At 42.0% G+C, this 23,747-nt stretch overlaps 1 protein-coding gene across 2 annotated transcripts in view; it reads right to left on the minus strand.

Annotated features, from left to right (window-relative positions):
* The window catches only part of LOC111223956 (forkhead box protein J3-like), a 45,519-nt gene that overhangs the window by 14,773 nt on the left and 6,999 nt on the right, over positions 1-23,747 (minus strand). For both annotated transcript variants that reach the window (XM_022748275.1, XM_022748274.1), the window contains exons 2-4: positions 6,525-6,599; positions 3,402-3,485; positions 1,764-1,865 (exon numbers count right to left, since the gene is read on the minus strand). In XM_022748275.1, the coding sequence (XP_022603996.1) occupies positions 1,764-1,865; positions 3,402-3,485; positions 6,525-6,599 (261 nt within the window). The remainder of the gene's footprint in view (positions 1-1,763; positions 1,866-3,401; positions 3,486-6,524; positions 6,600-23,747) is intronic.

The following is a 23,747-nucleotide window of genomic DNA, read 5'->3' on the forward strand; positions in this document are numbered from 1 at the left end:
ACACTTCAGTGCCAAAGTTTCATCACATTCATGCCAATGTTTAGGGCCGCCTCAGAACACAACCTTTAGGGGGGAGGAAGAAAAGTCTGAGCCTATGTGAGAAAGGCGCAAGAAAAAGAGAGGCAGTAGTACAATCTTGTGAGGAATGTCCGACAGAGGAGAGAAAGAGAAAAGAGATTCTTGCTGGTTCAGTAGTCGTCCTGCCAGCGTCTCCCATTGGTCTATCTGAGAAGGCGGGAATGAGGGAGAGGGACTGGAATAGAAAGGGAGAGAGAGAAAAACAGAGAGAGGGAATTCCTGTGGCTTGGCACACTGCACCGAAAGAGGCGTGGCCTGTCGTGTGTTTACAGTGTAAGACAGTGAGAAACAAGCTCTCTCCGAGGAGATAGGGCCTCAGATCTGTTGCTATTTCACTTTGTCTTCTGTTCAATTTCCTACTGTAACAGTTTTAGTCACAATCAAGTGAACAAAAAGAGACAAATCTAAATTTCCTGTCATCAGCTCTTGAAATCATACAGTAGTCGTGTTGTGTGCTGTTTTAATGTTTTCTGCTTCTTGCTTTTATGAGTTTTGTGACTGGAGGTATTTGATGCCAGAAGTCTAAACTGTCAGCTCTTTACATTAGGGTTTCATTGTGCAGGCAGTGACTGCTGGTGAAGACTGGTGCTGTGCAAGTGCTTGTTTGTAGCTATCAGAGATGAAAAGGGGTCATCTTCCTCCACACTTAGGCCCATGAATCTGTATCCTACAGACACACGAAATGTTTCTGAAAGCAGACATGCATGTTCTCTACAGAAACTGTCAATGACACACGTGCCAAAACAAGCTGAAACACTCTGTAACATACTCTACATACATGTACACACAAGTTATAACACAAACCGACATATGCTCAGACTTTTGAGGCCATGTCACCCACACACACACACACACACACACACACACACACACACACACACACACACACACACACACACACCAACTCGTCTTTCCTATGAACACCCCTGTTCACATTAAACCATTTTTTGTAACGCTTGCAGCAAATGAATAAGCGACTCTTGTAGGCTTTTTAAAAGTACTCCTGAGAGCTGCCCCCACTGGGCCCAGAGGATGAGAGCTTAAGGTTAAAAAGCCTATTTAAATTTCAGAGTGAGAGGCACACTCACAGCTAACAGCTAGCAGTCCCTGTAGCTTTGCTCTGTGATGTACAAGTGTTTCCAAGCTTTTACACATATTAGAAAATAAAAAAAAACTACTGAGAGCAGACGGAGGCAGCAGCAGGGGTGGTCACCTGTAGTGCAGCAGCGTAATGTGGTCACAGAATGAGAAACACGACTCTGGGCGTCAACCTCCACTACAGGTGCGAATAAAGAAACCCCATGCAGCGTGTGGAGTATCCTATTACAAGTGTGCACGGGACTGTGTGAGGTCTATCAGGTTGCAAAGCGCTAAGTATCAGTGTGAGCATCATATTTCCGTGCTGAACATAACAAGAGCTTGCTGCCTGTTGTTGTAGAGGAAAAAAGGTGCTGCAGTGCAGATAGTTGTGTATTTTGGTGTGGGTTGCATTGCAGAGAAGCTTTAGGCATAGGAGCGTGTGCTTGTGCGTGTATGTGTGTGTGCGTGTATCTCCCCTCCACTAGAGTGCTCCTCTCTCTGTGGGGAATAGTGCTGTAGGTGGTTGGAGAAGTGGGTGGGGTCAGGGTGCAGCCGTGTAGCCAGGTGTGTGTTGGAGCTGGAGGCTGGATGGCTGGTTCTAGTACCTTGTTAGTCACAGTGTTGATTGCCAGCGTTGGAGAGGCACTTCCAGAGATCATACACTCCATCCCCAAAGACTCCGACTCCAGGCTGTACGGCGTAGAAGCCTGTGGGGGTTGGGGGTGGGGTGTGGAGGCAGACAAAAAAAAAATTTAACATTATCCAATTATCAAACACATGAGATCCCACTGCAGGTTACATGGTAAGACCTGTATTATGTTTGTGACAAATCTTCTGCTTAGACCAGAAACATATCAATCTGTAAGATTCAAGAAATAAACCAGAACTATTGTCATATGACAGAGCAACACCTTTATTTAGGTCACATTTGAACTGTGCTTTCTGAGAAGATGGAGACAGACCCCATCCCCACCCTCACCTCACACATATACACTGACAAACACACGTGCGCACACACACAAACACACACACAGAATCACACACACACACACACACACACACAGAATCACACACACACACAGAATCACACACACACACACACACACACACACACACCCTCGTCTTGCTGTATAGGCTCACTGTCGGGTGAGATAACTCTGCCATGCCTGTCTCCCAAAACTGCTTACTGTAAGAGGATTGGCTGCCAAGAATACCATTTTTAATTCATGATAAACATAAATGAGATTTCACAAACTCTCAATTTCAGTGTCTGAGACTCTTAATGGAATGCCTTGTAGGCAGACAATGTCTAGAGGGGGAAGGGTGAGCACGGCGCATGTGTCCTACAGAAAACACACTCTTCACTTGGTGCGTTCTTTTGTGTCATGCTCAAATGAACAGAACTGCATCAGGAGAGCTTCACTTGAATCTGTTGGCAGAGCTGCATATTAAAAACAATGCACTTTTCCTGTATCCCTATATTTCTTGTAAATAAAATCTCACACCAGGAAAGAGAAGCTCTTAATGAATGTGACTGTATCTTGATGCTGCAGGACTACTACATGAATAGCATGTTAAGTTTATGTTGTCTCTGGGCTTGTGTGCATTAGAGACAATGTCATGCGTTAGTGTGTGCGCATGAGTCTGCTTCGCCAGCTTAACAGAATCCTCCCTTCCTTGTAGCCTCTGGTCAGCCACATTGTGAGGAGGGGGGAGACAAGAGCCCACTAAGTCGGGATGCCCCAGGGCCAGGTCAATTTGAGCAGCTCACTAAGACCTGTACAGCTGTACGTAACGCTGGACGAAACTCATCCATAATTAAAGACAAAAGCTACCGCTCAGAGTAGCCGGCGCACACAGCTCTGCATTAATTGATGTTTGTTAAAAAAAGTGAGTGCAGAATGTAATGTATGTAATGGCTGCCTGGGGCATAGTTTATTAATAAGGAGCCCACTTCATGACAGGCTACCGAAGCAGCATGGAGAGGCAGTTACATAAAGTCTGGATATGAACTCCTACTGAGTCTGTGTGTGTGTTTGCATGTGTGTGACTGCATGTGGTAGAGAAAGAGTGGGAGAAAGTGGGAGAGAAAGGAGGGCAATAGGAAAAGAAAACTTAGGCAAAAGTAGCGAGTCAGAAGCACAGAAAAATACTGAACCAAGTAGAGATGGAGGCAAAAGCCTTAGCAGAAGAAAAACAAATGTTTTCTTGGGAACATGCACAGTTTCCCTCATCAGACTCACCCGCTCTCCAGACCGCGGCCTCTTCTTTGGCCGTGTAGGCAAGGCATCCTCCTTTGGGTTGGTGTCGATGGCCCAGTAAGAGCCCTGCAGACAGAGGAAAGACCTGTGAGCTGATAAAATACAACAGATTGGGATGTTTGCACTGCACTGAGCCTTTTCCTCCCCGGCATGACAGGACACAAACATCAGATCTTTATTTGGCACTGCTTTGGTGCAACATTATTAAAACTCTGAGGCCTCATCTGCTCTGCTAAAGTCTGTCAGCCAATGCATTTATCTGAGTTGATAGCTGTGAGTTTGAGCGGTGTGTGGGTTGGCTTTGTTCGTAAGAAAGGATTGGCTTTTCCTCCTCTGCGGCTGCTCCTCAATGAGAGGCTGGTGAGGGCAGCTGCTGGTGGTGAAATGCTAAGCCTCTCCTGAAGCTGTACTTCCTCAGCCTCAGGTACTGAGTCAGAGCGCTGTTGCCAAGGATGAAGGCTCCACAGTCTCAGCCCAGGAATCGAGGCAGTGCTAGTCCTGCCGTGTTGCTTTCTTCTGAGGTCTGAGCAAGGCTAATCAAGGAAAGAACAGTTGGGGCTGGCTCTGGGGCTGCAGCTAGCAATTCCACAACCAGGATGCATTATTTATCTTTGCATTCGGCCCCATTTAATTTATTTTTCAATGGTGTTCCTCCTCGAAGCCAACAGGAACGCAGCTTACAGTTGTTAAAAATGAGATTTTTACCCTAAGGCCCTGCAAGATCTGAATTTATTTTTAATATTTCATATGACCCCCGATAAAATCTCAATTGTCAAGAGAAAGTGAGATCAGGACCTTTAAAATTACTTCCTTAGCAGAGAGAATAATTGATATTTTCATAAGAAATTCTCTGAACAACAAGAGAGGCCATAGAACATTCTGTATCTCAAGTATCTATACAATAACTGCTGCATACACAATGACCTGCTCTTGTTAAAGCCAGTAAATCCGTTATATTCACAGCTCACATACACCACTGCTGCAGTTGTTAAAATGAAAAGCCAAAGTTGGCCTATATTCGTCAGGGGGTTAAAATTATAAGTTTTAATATGTGCTAGGCTTTGGGGTCAATTAACATTTTCCTCAGAGGGAAGAATAATTCACAGCACAATCAACCAAAGATGAAGAAACATCACATATTGATGTAAGCTACAGTGAAATGCAGCAGAAACCTCATTAGACTTCCCATGTTCTGTACAAAGGGCTTCAACTAAACAACGATATGCAAAGGTGAGACGCACCTCTCGACATGTGATCCATCTCTTTGTTAAGATTCAGGAGTTAAATGCACGGGTGCAAATGCAGATGTTTCAAAATTAGGAGTCACAGAGACAAAGCCAGGCAGTGTGCCGTTTTTTTTTTTTTTTTTATAATTAGCGGGGGAAAAACACTTTAAGTTAACCTCATGGGAGGGGAGTTTCTGCATTTCCCTTCACCCACCCCCAGAGAGTTGGCAGGAAAAAAGAAAAACATATAAAGAGTCATTAAATTATTCACAAATATACTGCAATATACTGTAGCAATGCCAAACAAAGTGAGTCCGTGGAGTCTGGGGCAACAACATAGCAAAGCCACAATATTCTCTGCAGTGATAAAACAAAGGCCGCAGTAAAGATTGAAAAAAAGAAAAACAAAAAAAAAAAAAAAAACAGATCCTGATAACAGATGTACTCTACCTGTTCTCTTCCCGTAAATGACGGAGCTCATTTTCATACATCAACATAAATTATGTCATCTAGTTCCACTTTTGTGTGTAAATATAGGAAGGACAAACACAAAAAGTTCGTCGATTATCCTGGCAACTTCAGGCTGAGACGTAAGACCAATTAAAATAAAGATTATCAACGGTAGCCTTCACAGGCTGCATCTCTACCTCCGAGGTAGACAGGGTGTGTGTATGTACAATACCAACTGTCATCTTTTACACCATCTCAGAGTCAGAGACAGACAGAGAGCGACATGACTCTCCTATCTCATCCAACCAGCAGTTCTCATATTCCTGCCACATTACAATATTGATGCAACATATCAAGAGCGGCTAGCGCCTCTTTGAAGTTGTCTTCGGGGGGGAAGGGAGTGAGGAAAATTCCAAATTAAACATTAAGGATGCGAGCATGTTGGCCATGCATTTGGAATGGGATCCATACAGCAATAGATTATTTTGTATTTAGTGGAGCAGCTCCCAGGAGTGTCAATATCAGAGGATTACAGCAAAACATGAAATTAGCATTCAGTCCCCATCCTCTACACAGCTAGGCGTAGCTCTTCATGCATGTGTCGGTGTGTATGTGCGTGTGGGTGTGTGTGTGTGTAATTATTTGTGCGGTTCCCTAAGCATATGTAGCGTATGCTCTGACAGTGCTGGGATGAAATCTGGGTTAGGCTACATATGGTTAGACCTATGCACACCATCATACTAAATATAGGCCCATAGGCTCCTTCTTCATGAACTATCCAGTGGATCAGGGGATGCTGCTTATCAGGTTGATGTCGCTAGAGATTGTGAAGTAAATCCGGCTGAAAAAGCAACTGGCGGTGGTCCTACTGAGATTCAAATGTCAAATTAACATGTTGGACTATACATTCTTTTGCAGAGAAAAAAAATGGGAGACGGGGAGCTGAGTAGAGAGCAAATGAGGTCCGTTTTTTTATTTTTTATTTTACTGAGTTGGTGCAGCACCTTCAGTAAATACTTCAGAGACACCAGATTCTGGAAATGACCTGACCCTCTACCCTGTTACAGCCCCGTGTCTACCTCTCTTTGACTTTATTTCTCTCCTCACCCACATCTGCTGTCTGTGCAGATCCAAAAAAACTAGTCTATCCTTACATTTGAAATGCAATTCTGTGGGGGTGGGAGGTTCATAATAGATTACAAGCATGCCATGCATTTCCAGACTGTCAGAGTCCTGGCAGCCATTCAAAGGTAACATTTTTCTACCAGAGATAGCATGATACACATACAAAAGAAAATGTTGTAACACCGAATTCTACCAGCAATGGTTACTTACTCAAAACATAAAAACATATTCCTTGATTTGTATTATGTTTGTAACAACATGCATTCTTCTGTCTTTATAGTTAAATTCATGATAAAAGGCTCACCTTTCCTGGGTCATCTTTGGAGCGAGGCACTTTGAGAAAACACTTGTTCAATGACAGATTGTGCCGTATTGAGTTCTGCGAAGGGAAAACAGAGAAAAAGAGAGAGAAAGAGAGAGAGAGAGAGAGAGAGAGAGAGAAAAAAGGTGGCAAGGTGAGTGAAGACATGTCAAAAACCAGCTTAACACAAACAAGTCTGTAGTACAGGAGTGTGGAGAATATCACTGCCAGCAGCAACAAGGGTACACAACTTGGTGGCATGTATCATTTAGGTTTAGTCACAGCTCCTGTCATGGAGGTCAGCTTGTTTCAGTGGCATGAGATCTGGCCTACAACTGTGTCCAGATTTCACCCTACACACCTATACGGGGGCTCAATCTGTGTACAAAGCCATTAGGAGGCAATATCTTTCATCAATGTCCAACAATCTGCATTCTGGTTGCACAACATATCGAATTCCACGGGTGCCAAAAATAGGAGCCAGAAGGAATCCCACACTGGGATGGTTGCTGATACCAAGGCCTGATATTAATTAATGCTTCAGCGGCCTCCTGTGGGGACAGGAAATAAATTATGTAGATCATTCTGAAAGTTAACTCATTACAGTGTTACAAGCTACTCCACAGCGGTGAAGAGGGAGGTTCATCCAGCTGCCTGATTGGGGAGGCGAGGTGGGCTTAAGTAGCCACAAGGGCTGGAGAGTGACGCTCCAGGCCTGGGTTAACCAGCCACAGCAAGGCCCTCAGAACCAGCTGGAGGCAGGCCAGCTGAGGGCTTACAAGAGCCAATGGATGCACACGTTTCCCCACTCCACTTTATGGAGTGGTATTGACAGATGGCCACACTAAAAAGCTGTAGGATTCTCTGATGAGTTTAACGGATGCAGGAGATAAGTAGAGAGAGGCATTCAGAGAGAGTGAGAGAGAGAGAGAGAGAGAGAGAAGAGAGAGAGAGAGAGAGAGAGAGAGAGAGAGAGAGAGAGAGAGATTGCTTGTTCAACACTATATGCAATTATACCACAGGAGGGATGATAATGACAGCCTCATTGTAATGCTGTCAATCTCGCTGGTTAAATCACTCTGAAATGCCAGTGCAATCCAAAAGAAGTCTAACACTGTTCTCCAACAGAAAATATAGAGGGGGGGAAACTGGTGTCACAGTCAAAATCATTTTGTTCATGTGCCAGAAGGGAATATTTTCTGAAAGTCAAACTTAAACTTAAATCTATCTTTTGAGTATCCAACGTGCAAGTGTTAAAAAAGGTTATTAAAAGTTTCACAAAAAAAAAAAAAAACAAAAGAAAAAAACTAGAGCTCATCTTGTGATGGTGATGACACCAGCTACGACAGCTGTCAGCATGTTGATGCTCTGGCCCATAAGTACTCAGTAGTCATTACTACATTAATACGCAAGTACTCAAGCACTCATGCGTTGGACCACGCCCACCTTCGAACTCGTCTCGATCTGAACCTCACAGACGTAAAACCACCGGAGTACTGAAAACCTCCACTGTGGTAGTTCCCGCTACAGTGGGTGTCTCCAGGACCACATTTTGGCATGATGACACAATGCAGACTCACAAGGTGAAAACAATACCAGCCCCGCTGTCATGGCTGGTAATCATGTAAAAATGGATCCTCAAAAATGTGTTCACGACATAAACCCAAAAACCCAACTTTTCAGACTAAATCAAAACCACTTATGTCTCATTTCTTAAAAAGATAAAAAGTTCTCCTAAGCACTTGTACTGTAGCACTGACATGCTTTTAGTTGTTGCACGGTTGTACTTTTCAATGACAACTCATCTTTTCCTATCAAGGCTGAACATTTACTGTAAGCTGCTTTGGACAAAAGCATCTGCACAGTTCAATGTAATGTAAAAAAAAATGTAAAAATCACAGGTTTTCAGGGCAGACAAAAAATGTCCAATGTAACATCTTAACACACATTAATCATAATCCACCACTACGCTGTACCTCTGTATGCTCAACATGTTCCAGTCATCATTTCACCAAAATATGGCTAAGGCAGTTCCTTCCATGACACAATATTACCTTTCCTGTAGATGTAAAACTCTACTGGAAGCAGCATAAATAAGCCTCATTTTGCAACATAGTGAGTATGAGAATGACAGCAGAGAACTGGATCATACTGCAGGATATTTCAACACTTTCTGTCTTGTCACCAATGTAATACAATATAACTGACTCATATTCAGGATAAGCATAGCTGCTGTTCTTTGTTAGGGAGCAAAAATGTTAAAAGTCGCCTTTCAAGACCATAAGGCAGAGTGTTTGATACTCAAAAGATATTGGGTGGAGTATCACACAAATACCTCAACTGAAGAGACTGAATCCACAGCAGAAAATATGGGGTAATAAGAGACAAAACCTCTCACAAGTTATATCAAGTCAGGTTCTCCTACACCTGCACATTAGACATTCAGGAATGAAAACAAAATTGACTCAAAACTGCTAAAAGAAATCTACAAAAAAGAAGCTATTCTGATTTAAAAAGTGTCTAGTCTATCTTACTAATCATTATTTTCAATTTGAATTAATCTGCCAATTATTTTTTTCGATTAATCTATTAATATATTATATATTATAATTATATTAATTGTAAAATCATATAAAACACCGAAAAGCATCACATCTGAGAGGCTGGAAACAGATCATATTTGCCACATTTATTTGAATAAATAGCTGTCAAGGTTAATTATCAGAATTGTTGCCTATTAATTTTCAGTCGGTCAGCTGATCAGTTCATTTACTGAGTGTTTAGCTCTAGTCTATCGTATTTCAAGTTTTATCACAGGTGTACTGTACAACCACGTTATCAACCATTACAGTCTCTGTTACACAAGAATACATTCATGGAAATGATTCAAACCACAATATATTTTGGTCACACTGCTATCGGATCTTAAAAACTAGATATGGAAGCATCCAGGCTTGTACTGCAATCAGAGCTCTGTGTGGCTGAATGTAATCCAGCTACACGAGAGCCACTTTTCTTCCAAGTGAGAACCTGCACTGCCATGATGCAGAAAAAGCTAATCTGTAGAATCGGATCTGAAAAGTGGCACAGACTTGACATATGTATCTCAACACTGTGAGGCAGGCAAAGTAAGAGTAAGTGAGAGTACAGGTCTTCCTGATTGACCCCAACGTTTAGTACAGATAAACATGACTAGAGATCCTGCTTACACTCATCCCTGGCTCCTTTGTACAGGCTGCAGTGACAGCACCATTATACAGGCCTTGTCCTTTTGGCCGCACTCTGTGCCTTGCCTCGTCACAGTTTGACATTAGTTCAGATGAATAAAACAATGTGAACACAGAGTGTGACCATGCATAGTAGATGGTGACAAACAGATATGAGGCTCTCGATTTAGCCAGCCTATGCCACTTTAAAACTTTGAGACATGTCCAACAGGGGAGTGTCTGAGCGGGAGAGTGTGTGATGCAATCTGTTCAATGCCATACACACTTAAGTACTTAAAACCATTTTCCCCGCACAGCCTCTATGTGTGTCTCAGTGTGTGTGCCACTTGATGCTAGGCGAACAGAAGCAGCTGAACTTGCAGAGAGGTGGCTCTATCCATTAAGGACCTTCTGCTGGACCTAAATCATTGATACAGTCAAGCAGCCAATGCCTGCCGCTACATTAGAAGTTTACTTTTTAATGAACTCTGCCTGGCTGCTCCTCCTATCAGGCCCTGTGCCTGCGATGTCCCATATTGTGTCCGACAAAGTCTTTCCACTGCCTTAGACACATTTGTGTGTGTGAAACTAACAGGCTGTGGGTCATTTTGTAGGCAAAGAGATGAACCACAACAATAGGGGTATGTTAAAATTTTACAACAGCAGCAGAGGAAGAAAAAAAGAGAACATGATGACAGCGACAGCCTCTGTATTTGATAGATCCGGCAGTATTTGCTGAGTAGCAGAAAAAAGGGAGACGAAGACAAAAACAGACCGATGAGAAATTAAGGCAAATTACTGTGGCGTATATAAACAATGTTTCAGCCTTTTAGCAACAGCTCCTTAGATTTACCGTCAAAGTATATGAGAGTACAAAGTATCTGCTTTAAGACAGTAGGCTATAAGTTGGTATAAGGGTATAAGCGAATCTACAGTACACAGGAAACTGAAGTAGGTGGAGGAGGTCAGAGGGTGTGAACAGTGGTACACAAAGTGAGTCAGACAGAGCTCACTGCAGGGGTCCTGCCCAAGTGCTGCCCAGCATCTACCTGCAACCCCCACAGAGCACTTCATATCCAACCTCAGTACAAGCCTGTGTGAGTGTGTGTGTGTCTGTGTATGTGGGATGCCTCCTACACACCTAAAAAAAAAAAAAAGAAAAAAGAAAAGAAAAAAAAAACACGCACACACACTGGAACGTGTCTCCTAACAAATGGCGGTGATTTAACACACCAGGACAGCAGTGGAGGCGTAAGCAGCTCCGCCCTCGCTGCCCCCCCTGCTGAGGAGCGCTGCAGCTCAGCAGAAGGGCCGCCAGGGGAAAGTAGGTCAGGCTGACCTCTGCGCTCGGCGTGTCAAACGTTCAGAGTGAGCTAAAGGGACAGGCCATGTCAGAGCCCTGCTCCTCACAGCTGGGAAGGAGGAGGCACCCTGTGCACATGGTCAGGGACCCAAGGGAGCAAACTCGGCATGCTGGGACAGACACACGTATGCGCACATACCAGTTATGACATAGCGACGAACACCAGTGACTGAGGGAGAGAAGGAGTCACACTGTGGTCCAACATGAATAAATCAATGTCCCCGTAGGTTCCTGGCCTTCCCACATTCACACCATCTACCTGCAACTTTCTGCCTCTAGACAAAGCTTAAAAAAAGTAAAAATGAACTGTGCGGGTGCTAACACCAACCAACACTCAGCCCACTCTCATATTTCCCACAACTAACAAAAAAAAACAAGAAAAAACAAGAGGTATTAGTCCAGTTGTGAGTTTACTTGAAGCATTCCTGAGACAAAGTGAGAGTCTGAGATGACCTAGAGATGCTCTTAAAGTGTTTAGATTAAACTCCAAACGGTGAGGAACTTAAATGCTGCTGGATTTTCTGCCTGTGTGATCAAAGTGTTCTCCCTTGTATTGCTGTGTGTGGGAAAACAGGCGGTGGTGAACAGTGTCAGGAACCAGTAGTTAAACATTACAATGACCTCCACAACAGGACTTTCTCATAAAGGTAAACACTCCAGGTAGGGGTGGGCGATATGGCAAAAATATCATATCACGATTTTTTAAAAATAAAATCACGATTTCGATTTTATCACGATCTTGAATTGGAAAAAAAGAAAAACAGACAATTTAGACCAAAGAACCTTTCTTAACAGATTTTATTTCAAATAGTCGCAGTTTTGCCTGCATGTGCAAACAACGTAAAGTTTAAGGTAAACAATAACAACATTCTGGTTCGTCGTGTTACCACCCGACGTGCGAACGGTTTCTGTGCAAACTTTGCAAATTACATTTGCTTGCGCTTGATCAGTTGCGGAAAATCCAAACCAATTCCATATAATGGAGGTGGAATTTTTTTTAGCGACCAACTCCATTTGACTTTCAGCCATCGCTCTCCATGTGCTACCGCTACACACACAAACAAGGAGGCGGGTAGGAAAGCGCGTCACTGCCCGTAATTCGCTTTGATTGGTCGGTCAGGTTTGCGACGTCAATACGTCTGGTGCGTCGGTGCATCAGCATAGAACTTCAATTTATAGAATGTGCCCTAGACGATCCCACGATCTCTGCAGTTTGAAAGATCGTCTTCACGTTGTAATCCTTCACGATCTAATATCGTCATATCGCCCACCCCTAACTCCAGGTTAAAAAAAAAAAAAATATTCCTGAGTTCAATTTACATTTCCAATAAAGAGCAGGTCTGTTGAGAAAAGCAGAAGGATGCACATTTTCAATCTCAGAGTAAAGTAAGGTTAGTTCAAGTGGCACTGCATACCCATTCAGAGTACCCCTCCCCTTTTTAGCTTACCCTAGTTTGTATGAAATCAAAATCATGTCTTTTAACATCAATGAAACAGACGACAGAATGTACCACAGGGTTTTTAGGATAAAGAAAACAGCCACGTAAAAATATTATAAAGGCCTGTGTTGCCACATCTAATATGTTGTATGGAATGTCTGTACAGAGGAAGGGAGACTGACAAACCAGACAAACCAAAGCAAACATTCTTGCGAGTAACCATCGCTTAGAGGACAGGACCTCAACCTCTAATTGACCTGTCGGCTAGTCTGAATGATGCAGGGATATAAAAGACTTGAGCCCCTGCTGAGATAGATGCTTCAAATCTGTTCAGAAATACAGAAATAAGATATCTTGAATGAACGAATGAAGAGAGGTTGGGAATGGACTGGTCACTGAGTGGGCGAGTGAATGAGCAAGTGAAGAGTAGCAAGACAAATGGAAAGAAAGGCAGACTGAAGGAAAGACCTTGGGGTTGTGGTAATGAACGTATAGTGTTTACAACGTGGCAGATCAGAAATATGACTTGAAAGAGCCGCCAGTGTCACTGTACACAAAAGTGATATGGTGCAATTCAATCACTTTGTGGGAGCCTATTTCTGCTGAATATGGAAATGGAAAATGGAAATAAAAAGGTGGTTTTTGTTTTCAACATATTATGCTTTATTTTTCTTATTAAATAACATGCTATGAATCAGTGCCACAATTCTACAGAAACCAAGATCAATAAGCAGAATCAGAACTGCTAAAACCTACACACATTCAATCTTAAGAGACAGGCTTTCTCATAGAACGAAAGAAGAAAATATTGGGAAGGAGGCCAATCTCAAATCTTTACATCTGCACTATCAGAACATTGGAGCTGAAACAATTTGTTAATCAACAGAGAAATGGATCTGCAAATATTTTAATAATTGCTTAATTTCTTCAGTAATATTTCATGCCAAACATTCCCCAGTTCCAGTTCCACAAATGTGATTTGTTTCTGTCTTTTGTTGTACATACATTAGTAAAGTGAATATCTTTGAATCTATTTCTGGGAATGGAACTGTGAAATAGAATATCTCAACATCGCTCCAATTGACAATACATTTTTTTGCCAAGCCCGACCAAGAGACAGACTGAAAGATAGAAAGAATGCAAGCACATCATTGACATGAAGAGTAAGAACCGAGTCTAGCAAGCAAGCACACAATAAAGGAAACAGGTGAATCAGTAGAGCTACAGTACACACACACACACACACACACACACACACACACACACACACACACACACACACACACACACACACACACACACACACACACACACACACAGGTAGATTACTGTATTTTTATTCTGTTATTTCATATGGACCCTGTGACATGCCCACCAACACAGAACATACTCCTCAGCCTCGGGGATCTGCACTGAGGCCACGGAATGTAGCACCTTCGTTGTCTATTTGTAGTGGGTGTGGGAAGGCATGTGGGATGCCACAGCATTCGCTCAGCAAGCCATCACTTAAAAAAAATAAAATAAAAAAAATGCATGCTTGGACACACATACACACAGGTAGAGAAAGGTAGGTTCGTCCAGGTGCGATCATCAGATGATTTAATCCTGATGGCTGTGAGAGGAGCTGTGACCCTAAGACCATTGGAACTAGGCTCTTCTGACTGACTGAATGAAAATCTTCTGGGCGATGACAAAGAAGTGCCAGATGCTGTATGGTTCTCCCTCAACATTTTGAACCCTTAGTACCACTGTCACCTCCTGTGTTACCACACACGATCAAAAATCATGACACAAACTTGCTTAAATTGCTCCAAGAGTGACTGTCGAGTAGGTTTTTCTGGGCTGCAGTGACAAAAACAATTGCACAAAGCACCTATTAATGGCACATTTATTCTATTTAGTAGTACTTAAGCCTTTTTGACTACAGTGACCCCTCCCCCACCGACACCATACTGTCAGACTCAAGAAATCTGCCAACACACGCCGCCCAACACACTGCAAAGCTCTCTCGCATCTTGCAACGCTACCGAGAGACCCAAAGCCTACACTCAAATACCAATGAAGTCAACTATAACGATTTTCAACTAGATTTTTTTTAAACATCTTCAAAGGCATTTGATCTGCCTCCCTTGGCATCAAGTAGTAATGTGTTGGCATGCTAGGTTTTAAACCCCTCAGTCTCTGATCTTTACTCACTTGTATGTAGTTTTAATAAAACATGAACACTTTGCTCGCCTGCCGCAGAAAAATACATGCCAAGGTGAAATCTGTCATCAATATAATAACCTGTTACTGCATACTCAGAGGGCTCTATGTCTTTGTCCATAATGCATAGACAAAAGAAAATGGGCAAACCAGAAAATCAAAATGATTGTTAACTTTTACTATCTAGACCCAGGTCATCTAGTGTAGCACACTGAGGTATTATAGTAATTAAAACTCAACAGCTACTTCTGCAGAAAGAGATGACACTATGGGGAAATTGTATTTCCCCCCCCCCCTCCACAACAGTGAGCATTTGGTTAAATTAAACCCATTTTTCACTGGCAGACTCATATAATGAGGTCAATACATGCAAGAAAGAAATTAGCTTGATAAGCGATTACATGTGTGGACTCAAAAAGAACATGTTATCAGGAGAAGTGAGAACAGTGAAGGCAAAAAAAACTTTCAGAACATCTGCAACAGTGAGATGCTAGGACTTTATTATTCAGGGTTTTTTAAGAGCTACATACTACAATTTATGAAAATAAAAACAAAGGAAAAAAGAAATCAAAGCTGTCAAATCCGCCTGCAACTACAGGGGAGCCAATTGAGATGACAGCTAAGGTTGCTGGTTTGCATCGGCCTCCACAGGTGTATTGTTTCCAGAGGCCAGCCCCATATATCCAAACGGCAGGAAAGTTAAAGAGATTAGACAGAGGAACAAAATGTGCTTCATCAGTGGAAGAAAAGCACATCATACAGAAGTGTAAGGAAAGACATTTATTCCAGACAAGCACAAGCTGTCTACAGCAACATTAAGACTATTTCTGATAACGTCAGTGGGCCATATTGAGCTGTCTACATATTAACCACTCTCACATAAACATTAACCAAGTAAATCTGCAAACATATAGTAAAATAGATGTTGAGCTTAACTGAAACCACTGCCAAGTAAACAAAGCAATCTAACTTTATCTGCCAAGTAATTTTGCTGAGGGTAATCCAAGGATATAGCATCCTATAGAGCTCAGACAATAGGCTGAGCCAATACAAAACCCCCATAGTTCTCTAGTGGCATATAAGAAGTTTATGAAGGCTGCACCAAGGATGTTCCCTTTTCAACAGAAGCAGTGGGGTTAGAGACCAAAAGCTCCAATGTAAGTGTTCTGAACTCAATCTCACTCAGGCACATGCACCCACATTCCCTTCTCTACCTGCTTTGTTGCTGTAAGGCCAACCTTGGAATGGACCTGCAGAAATTCAAGGAAGAAAACCCAAACTTCTGCATTATTTTCTAGGTGCACTCGAGGTTACAGCCCTGGCTTGAATGCTACGTTTGAAATTCGAGCATTCCCCTCATAAATTGGGAGGCAGTCACTGCAGATTTGAAAAGCTGTGGGGGAAAATTCACTTAATGCAACACTGAATGGCAGGTCACACTACAACAAAAGCCCTGAGCCACTCATATGAGGCCTATTTGATCACAGTCCTTCAGAGAGCTATCTGTCTTTGTCTCTCTTTCTCTTTTACCGATATTTGTGCCTCTCTCACTCTGTCTCACTCTCTTGCTCAGAGCCAAACCACACACAGTCAAAGCACTTTGTACAACCTCTGGTGTTGCTACACTTGCCACACCATTGCACGGTGCAGCATGCAAAAGTGTAGCATGATTTCATTAAGTGGATTATTTCAGAACATCTCTGACCTTCGACACGGCTGTCATTGGCAATGAACCAAGAAAAATTGAGGAGAAATGATAATCGGCACAGACCTCTTTGGAAATTGGCAGGATTGAATGATAGATAACACTCTTTAACAGTGCACCAGTCAGTACAACACAGTAGATTAGACTGGACTGAAAAGGTTGAGACGTGGCAAGATTAAAGAAGATAAAATAAAAGTATGCAAAAATCTGATGGAGGAAATCTGGGGTCATCCCAGTGTTTATGCCAGGATTGCCTAGGGAGGGGGTCAAATAGGCCTGCCTGTTCCTTTCTAGGCCGTCACTGTTCCATGAAAGGGGGAAAATAAATAATAGTCTGAGCTGTATATCTGTTGAGTGCTACAAACTAATATTAAAATGATATGAAAATTTATAATGGATATATCGGTTATATATATTTTAGGGAATTATAAAATCATATGAACCAAAAATAGAGAAATAACAAAAAAATAAAAAAATTAAAATAGTGCAATCGAGAAAGTAGACCTATTTATTACAACAGGGCTTTATTGTTTACTTACTTGAAGTTAACTTTAAAGAATTTATCTGTAGCTAGTAAATTGGAACAACTCACAATTATGGACAACAGCTACAATACTGCAAATTTTTAAATGACCTTTTCACTGCTCAAATCATTAAACAGTGGAATTATGTTTAACTGCTTTGTAGTTTCTATTTATGGCAACTACTGGTAAGTCATGTCTGATAATTAAAGCCGAAGGTATCCGATATAATCTAAATTGATCCTGTTGAAAGCTTAGACTCTTAAGCTACTGAGCTAACATTAGCTAACTCATAAACCATCTTCAGCTGAGCATCCAGACAATGATTTGAAATGCACATTCACTAGGTAACAGACAACAGTTTTCATTCGTTGTTTCCTGCCACTGCCATTGATCCTACCCTTGATTTTATGGGGCCGATTGGGCGCAGGGAAGTTATAATGATGGGACATTTTATGTCACTGTCATAACAACGTGCGCTGGCTCAAACCCTGTCAGTCCATCTACCCTCATGCACTCAGTGCCTAAAGTCATCACAACTTATGTCAGCCTTGAGGAAACAAAAATAAGTGACAGATTCTCAAATTTGAAAAAAGACCAAGCACATACTGTATGCTTGGTCAATCTAGACAAACTGGGAAACTGGTACAGTACAGACTGACAATATCAGGAAAGAGAGCTGCCTTGCACAATGCTGCAAATTGAGTCTGGTTCTCTGAGCGTTGCAGGATCACACTTTTCTTCTGTGCTACACAGGGCACTTTCTCTCCCCCTTTCCTTCTCCACTGCAGAGGCAGCACAAGGCCATGAAAGATTGGAGGCAAAGTGACGTCCTCTGGTTTATCCTCCCTGAAAGCCTTCGCATGCTCTCAGTTCCACATGAGGGATCTGATGAAAGCCGTTTGTCAGTACGCCACTTAATTATCAGCCAGAAGAAGAGCCTCTGATGCTATCCTCTGACAATGGCTCACAGCAGCCTGCTGACTACAGTGCCCACTAACAATGAAAAACTGACTGCAGATACTAATAGTGACAGGGTAGTGCCAACTGTCCACTTAAGAGTTAGACAAATTAAGTAACGGGCCAGAAAGCCTTTAGTGTGCTCTTTCAATGTATATTCTTTTCTTTGGAGGCTTAAGTAGCAAGGAGCAAAATTTTACATCTAAATACCAAGAGTGTAAAATGTGATGTTCGGAAGATAAAATCTTAAATAAAACAAGTCCTACTGAAAACACATTATATAGAGCAGAAGAAAACTTGAGACATTTTGACCTTTTATTTTTCCCGCATGTCTACACAAACATTATGGAGTTTACGCTGCTGCTCAATATGCATGTTACCATCAGGCTCCAAATGAATAAAACAGCCACATGCACTCCTTAACCTTCTATCTGTACATAGTCATGTTCTTTTAACTGTTGTCTGTTGAGAAACAAACAGTGACCAAAGCTATGTACCACTATCACTTCTTTACAGATGGAAATTCAAAGAACTTAGGGGGGCAAACTTAGAATTCTAGCATCAGAGTCAAATACAACATATGAAATTTGTTCTGAGGAAATGGCTTGTCCATTACTAGAGCTGATCACAGCCCAACCATGCGTGTTGAGCCCACTTTCAAAGAGGCTAGTATATCTGTCAAAAATTTGGGGTGTCTAGTAGCACACAGTGCTACATAAAGAGCTTCATTTTCCTATACAGTTGTGTTCTCATCATGCAACTGACTCCTAAATTCACTACAGTCATCCCCAGGCTCTGGAATACACTTGGCCTCCAGGCTACTACACAAGCAGAGAAAAAATAAGCCGTTTACCATCATCCGTATTAATCTGATCTGATACTTAGCTTTTCATTAGCAGAGTACATTACTCTACATGTCCATGACACACAGAAGGTGATGACTCAGAGTAACCTTGGACTCCCCACAGTAACCTGTCAGCAGGGAGCAAATCCACAAAGGAATGGCAAGAGGCAATGCTTCAATTTTAATGGCTGTTGTATTCTCACTGACACACTCCGAAAATAGCCTAAGAAAAGCTTTTTTTCTGTAATGTGTATTAGATTTGATTTTCTTCTGAAAGGGAATCACACACCCACCCTACAGTCCATTAGCCAAGTTAATGCAGAGCTGCCAGACTTGCTGACCCATTAATAATACATTGCAGTGGTCAAAAGAGGCCAGACACCTCCGTGCACCCCTTCATCCCTCTACACGGCCACATTAATGGACTAATTCAGATGCAATTAACTGTTGGGGAGAGGCTGTGGCCTTGTGGCTGGTGCAGCACAGGCTGAAAGGCTTAGAGCCAAGGCTTGGATTATAACCACTCAGTACACACATACACACACACACACACACACACAAAAAAAAACTTTAAAAAATGAATATAATATCATTTACACTTGTCATCATATTTATCCCTCAAAATACTGTTTGTAAGTGGCCCTTGGCTAAACAAAATGTTTTTTATGTTTCGGTCCTGATAAAGGTCTCAGGACCGGAATGATTTTAATAAAGAGAGTACCAGTGCTGGACAGTGTATGTGATTTTTGCCTTTTGTTCTGTAGCAAACGAAAACCCTAAAATTTCAAGCTGGAAAAGTAAAGCAATGTCATGAATGTTGAGAAAATGCTCCACAGAACTGAGTCAGGTGATAATTGTCTTGTGGGTTCATCACTACAAGCGATCCCTTTCACATACAAGTAGTCATGTGTTTTCTGATATAAAAATATTGATTAAAGCTGCTTTAAACAAACAGCAGCAATGCTTTATCCTGAGAAGAACCTTTCTTCAGGTGAATCTGCAAAGGACAACAAAGTGTGAAATGCTTGCGCTGCCTCTTTTCGAGATTTAATTTAATTGTATTCATTTTTTTTTTATTTTTTTTTTTTTATGTTTGGTCATTACTGCAAGTTACGTTCAATAATGTGGCTCCGAAAACCTGCTCTTTGAGAAGTTGACGTTGACAAATGAGCAATTACAGAAGCGATATTCACGTGTCACATCTGTGGCCAGCATGACCCGCGATTAGCCCTGCTGATGCTGAATGTGAGATGCAAGAGCTGTGCCTGTCAATACAGGCGCCTGGGAAGGCAGCGTAGCCCATTTTGGCATGTCATCCATCACTGGTTCCACACGGCTGCCACAGCTGTGTCATTGTCCCCCTCTCACAGACCGCTGACCCCACTGAGGACGCACCAGCAGGATGATCAAATATCTCTCTGGGATAAGAGACAGCCATCGTGCAAGAAAAAAAAAATCCCTTTTCCTACATATCCTCCACCACGGTGACATCTTTATCAGTAAGCAGCATTTAATGCCAGGCAGCAGCCGAGTCGTGTAAAGACGACACGGCTGCTCAGCTTTCATTCCAGAAAAGCAGGGATTGTGAAGAGCAGAGTGAAGCCATTAGCCGCAGGAGACTGACACAGAAGGTGACGGGGGTTAAATTGTTGCCAGAGAAGAGAGAGGGCGGATTAAAACAAAGAAGAAATGGAACAACATTGGCCAGACGTATTCCCACGATAATTACTTGCCATGCAGATTTTATCAACATGCCAATCATCAAGGCCAGACTACTACTTTTAAAATTCCTATCAGATGTGAATGACCTACAGTCTGGATGTAAGGCAGCATGGCCATGCTCCCAGTCACTCTAAGTGGATATTCAGTGGAGGGCTTAACTCAGTCAGGCTGCAAACCTTTGACCATATCAGCAGTCTCAGGTTGCTGTAGACTTTTTAAAAGATACTTCTCCAGCCTCTGCTAATTAGTCTTGCTGCCTCTTTCCCTTTCATTTCCAAAAAGGAAACGCTGTGTGTACGCTACGGTGCTGGCAGATAAATTAGCTGCAAGCTTCACAGGAGGCATCCGTTCTTCAGGGAGAGCAGGCTACCTTAATTATGAATATTATTAATTACATTTAAAAAAGACCAGAAGAAATAAAAAAAAAAAGAACACATCAATCAATCACACACCTACTAAAAGATATTTGTTAAAATGAAACCACACCTTGTTTACTTGAAATACTTAAATTATATTTTATATACAGATGGAACCAGTGGCAGCAATAGCCGCTCTAATGCAGCTTAGATGAATTTAACAGGGCAGATTCAGTGTTAAAGGCAGATTCCAAGGACTGTGCTCTATTTATAGCTTGCAGAATTCATCAGTGCACTCCGCTCTTTTCTCCTCCTCCTTGTCAGGGCAAAAATCAGTGCACGTACAACAGGCAATGTTAAAAGGCACCATCTGTGATCCCAATGTAAACAAAGGTAGCCTGATATTCACACTGAATGGCCATTATGTTACTCCTCAATTATTCAGCCTGACATTGCCTTCTTATTAGCAGTTTTCTGGAGGGAAGGATTTGATTTTAACCTAACCAATCACTAAGCTAAAGCACCCAGATGATGACTGTGTACACATAGCATAAGTTCAGTAACCCCCCCCCCAAAAAAAACAGCAGCTGGCATTGAAAATACATGTTGTTTCTTCTGTGGCATTTTTATTTTTCCTGAAATAAGCCACCACACATGATGAGAGATGTCCGAGTATAGAGGAAAACAATACACAAGGCTGTGTCAAATATTTTGACAATGTAATACAGTATAAGAGTTCCTTTCACCTAGTCCATTATTTTTTGTATAAGGACACCTCAGAGGGCATTATGACTCTGTTATAAGATGAACATCTATCATATAAACAAAAGAGTGTTATGTGTTTAATAAATTAAGGTAAAAGAAAAAAAAAAAAAAAAAGGCCAGTCAATTTTTTATAGACTGAGTCTAATGGTATTATCCTTTGTTTGACACAGCCTGGCAATGCAACTCAGTTTTTGCCTGCCCACAAAGGCTCTGATGATTTCTCTAGTTTAAAAAAAACACGAGCAACAGACCAGAATAAACTTTGAAGAGCAAGTTATTAGTGTTTTCTGATGGTGATGGAGGTTTTTATCAGTAATTAAATTATAATATGTTGATAATCAGTTGACACATTTTATCTAAAACTAAAACTGTTCTTTGCTACAAAAATATACCTGATATTAATTTGGTCAAAAACACATAAAAAAAACCAGACTTGATCCATCTTTAAAGAATCCATGATGGTGCAGCAACATTCACAGATATTCTCAACAACATGACACTCTTACTGTACATATGTTGCATTACGCAAAGGTGGCAGCCTACCAAGTAGAAAAATAACAGAGGGCAAAAGGCCATTCACTGGGAAAACTAAGTTAATACACATGGAAAGCAAACTGTTATTTTTGTCTAAATCTTTCTCGCCACGAAACGATGACTACAGAGTTTCTGAGCAGCTCCCTATGGCCCTTCATCTTCCCCTCTGAAGAATCTAAGAACTAGCTAATGATTTTTCCAGTTATGAGTTGTTCTGAAATGTGCTTCAAACTCCTTGCAGTTTATAACTCTAACTGTGACACGGGTTGATTTTCTTGCCCACTGCAGTTAAGGCTACAGATGTGTGACAAAGCAAGGGCACGGCCCACTGGAGGTGATGATCTCAGTCACCACATAAATGGACAGCTCTGGAAAAGACATAGTAATGCAGATCCTAACCCTTTCCCCAGTTATTACAGTCTTATGAGTTTCACTACTAATGCCATTGAGCTAACTATTTCTACTCTATAGTTCTAACTGGGAGAACGGCCAAACCTTACCTAACTAGAGAACAAGAGGAAAACTAGCTACCCAACAACCCTGACTACACTGACATCTGACGTCCTTGGCCTCTCATATTCCTCCAAAATGATCAACTGAAGAGCCTCAACAATGCACAGTGATTAAATGATTTTTCAAAGGCCTGAGGCTATGACTAAGAATGTGTGTAGGGATCAACAACCCATCATTGTCCAGTGTTACCTGCATTATAAAGGATTCTTAGAAGAAAAAGTGTTGCGGCACAAGTGGTGTATCCCAGCCTGTGAGTCAGGTATTGCCTTCAACAGATCTCATTATCACAGAGGAGGAAGTTCACTGAATCAATTGATGACCATGGTCAACAGCTTTTACAACTGGCTGCTATATCACATTGAAATAAAAGAGCACTTGGGAGGGGGCTGTTAAGGGTTCATAACTGTTTAAAATGATAGCAGAAGACATATATATATATATATATATATATATATATAGGAGATGAATTGAGAGGCCATTGCCATGACTGCCAAAAAGACAACTACAGTTTCAAGTAAAATTGAAGCCAACATCTCTACACAGGCCTGCAGGCCACAAGAGGAAGCGATAGAAGCCTCAGGCCTTTTATGTTCTGCACTGCAGTCAGCACTTCACTCAGCGGAGTGTGGGGACAGCAGCTCCTGCCAAAATGTATCCGTGCCAAGGCCTGCCAGCCTGCTCTCCCCGCCCACTCTAAGGGCCAGAGCGTGAGCGGTGGGGCGCCGGTAGGCGGGTGCAAGGTGAGGCTGGTGGGCGGGTGGCCAGGCTGGAGCTTCCTGACACGGGAACCCGCCTCACAGCAGGATCAAACTGGCTGCCGAGTGAATCACTACCCCTCCCACCAGCTGACAAAGTCAGCGTCAGGCTAGCACACAGTCACTTTTTGCTGTCTCTACAATTATCAAGGAATCCAGACAAAAGTATGAAAAATACAGCTGTGTCACCTCATCATTCATCAGACCTCATCTCAGCCAAAGTTCGTATAACACTGGATTGGAAAATTTATGAACTTTGGATCATTGTGGAATTGGGCTGGTTCACAGGTTACAAAAGGAAACAGAGTAGCTCTCTAAATATGTATTGATGCTGCTGA

This window comes from Seriola dumerili, unplaced genomic scaffold, assembly GCF_002260705.1.
Source record: "Seriola dumerili isolate Sdu_G_001 unplaced genomic scaffold, Sdu_1.0 BDQW01000121.1, whole genome shotgun sequence".
In the NCBI taxonomy this organism is placed as follows: domain Eukaryota; kingdom Metazoa; phylum Chordata; class Actinopteri; order Carangiformes; family Carangidae; genus Seriola; species Seriola dumerili.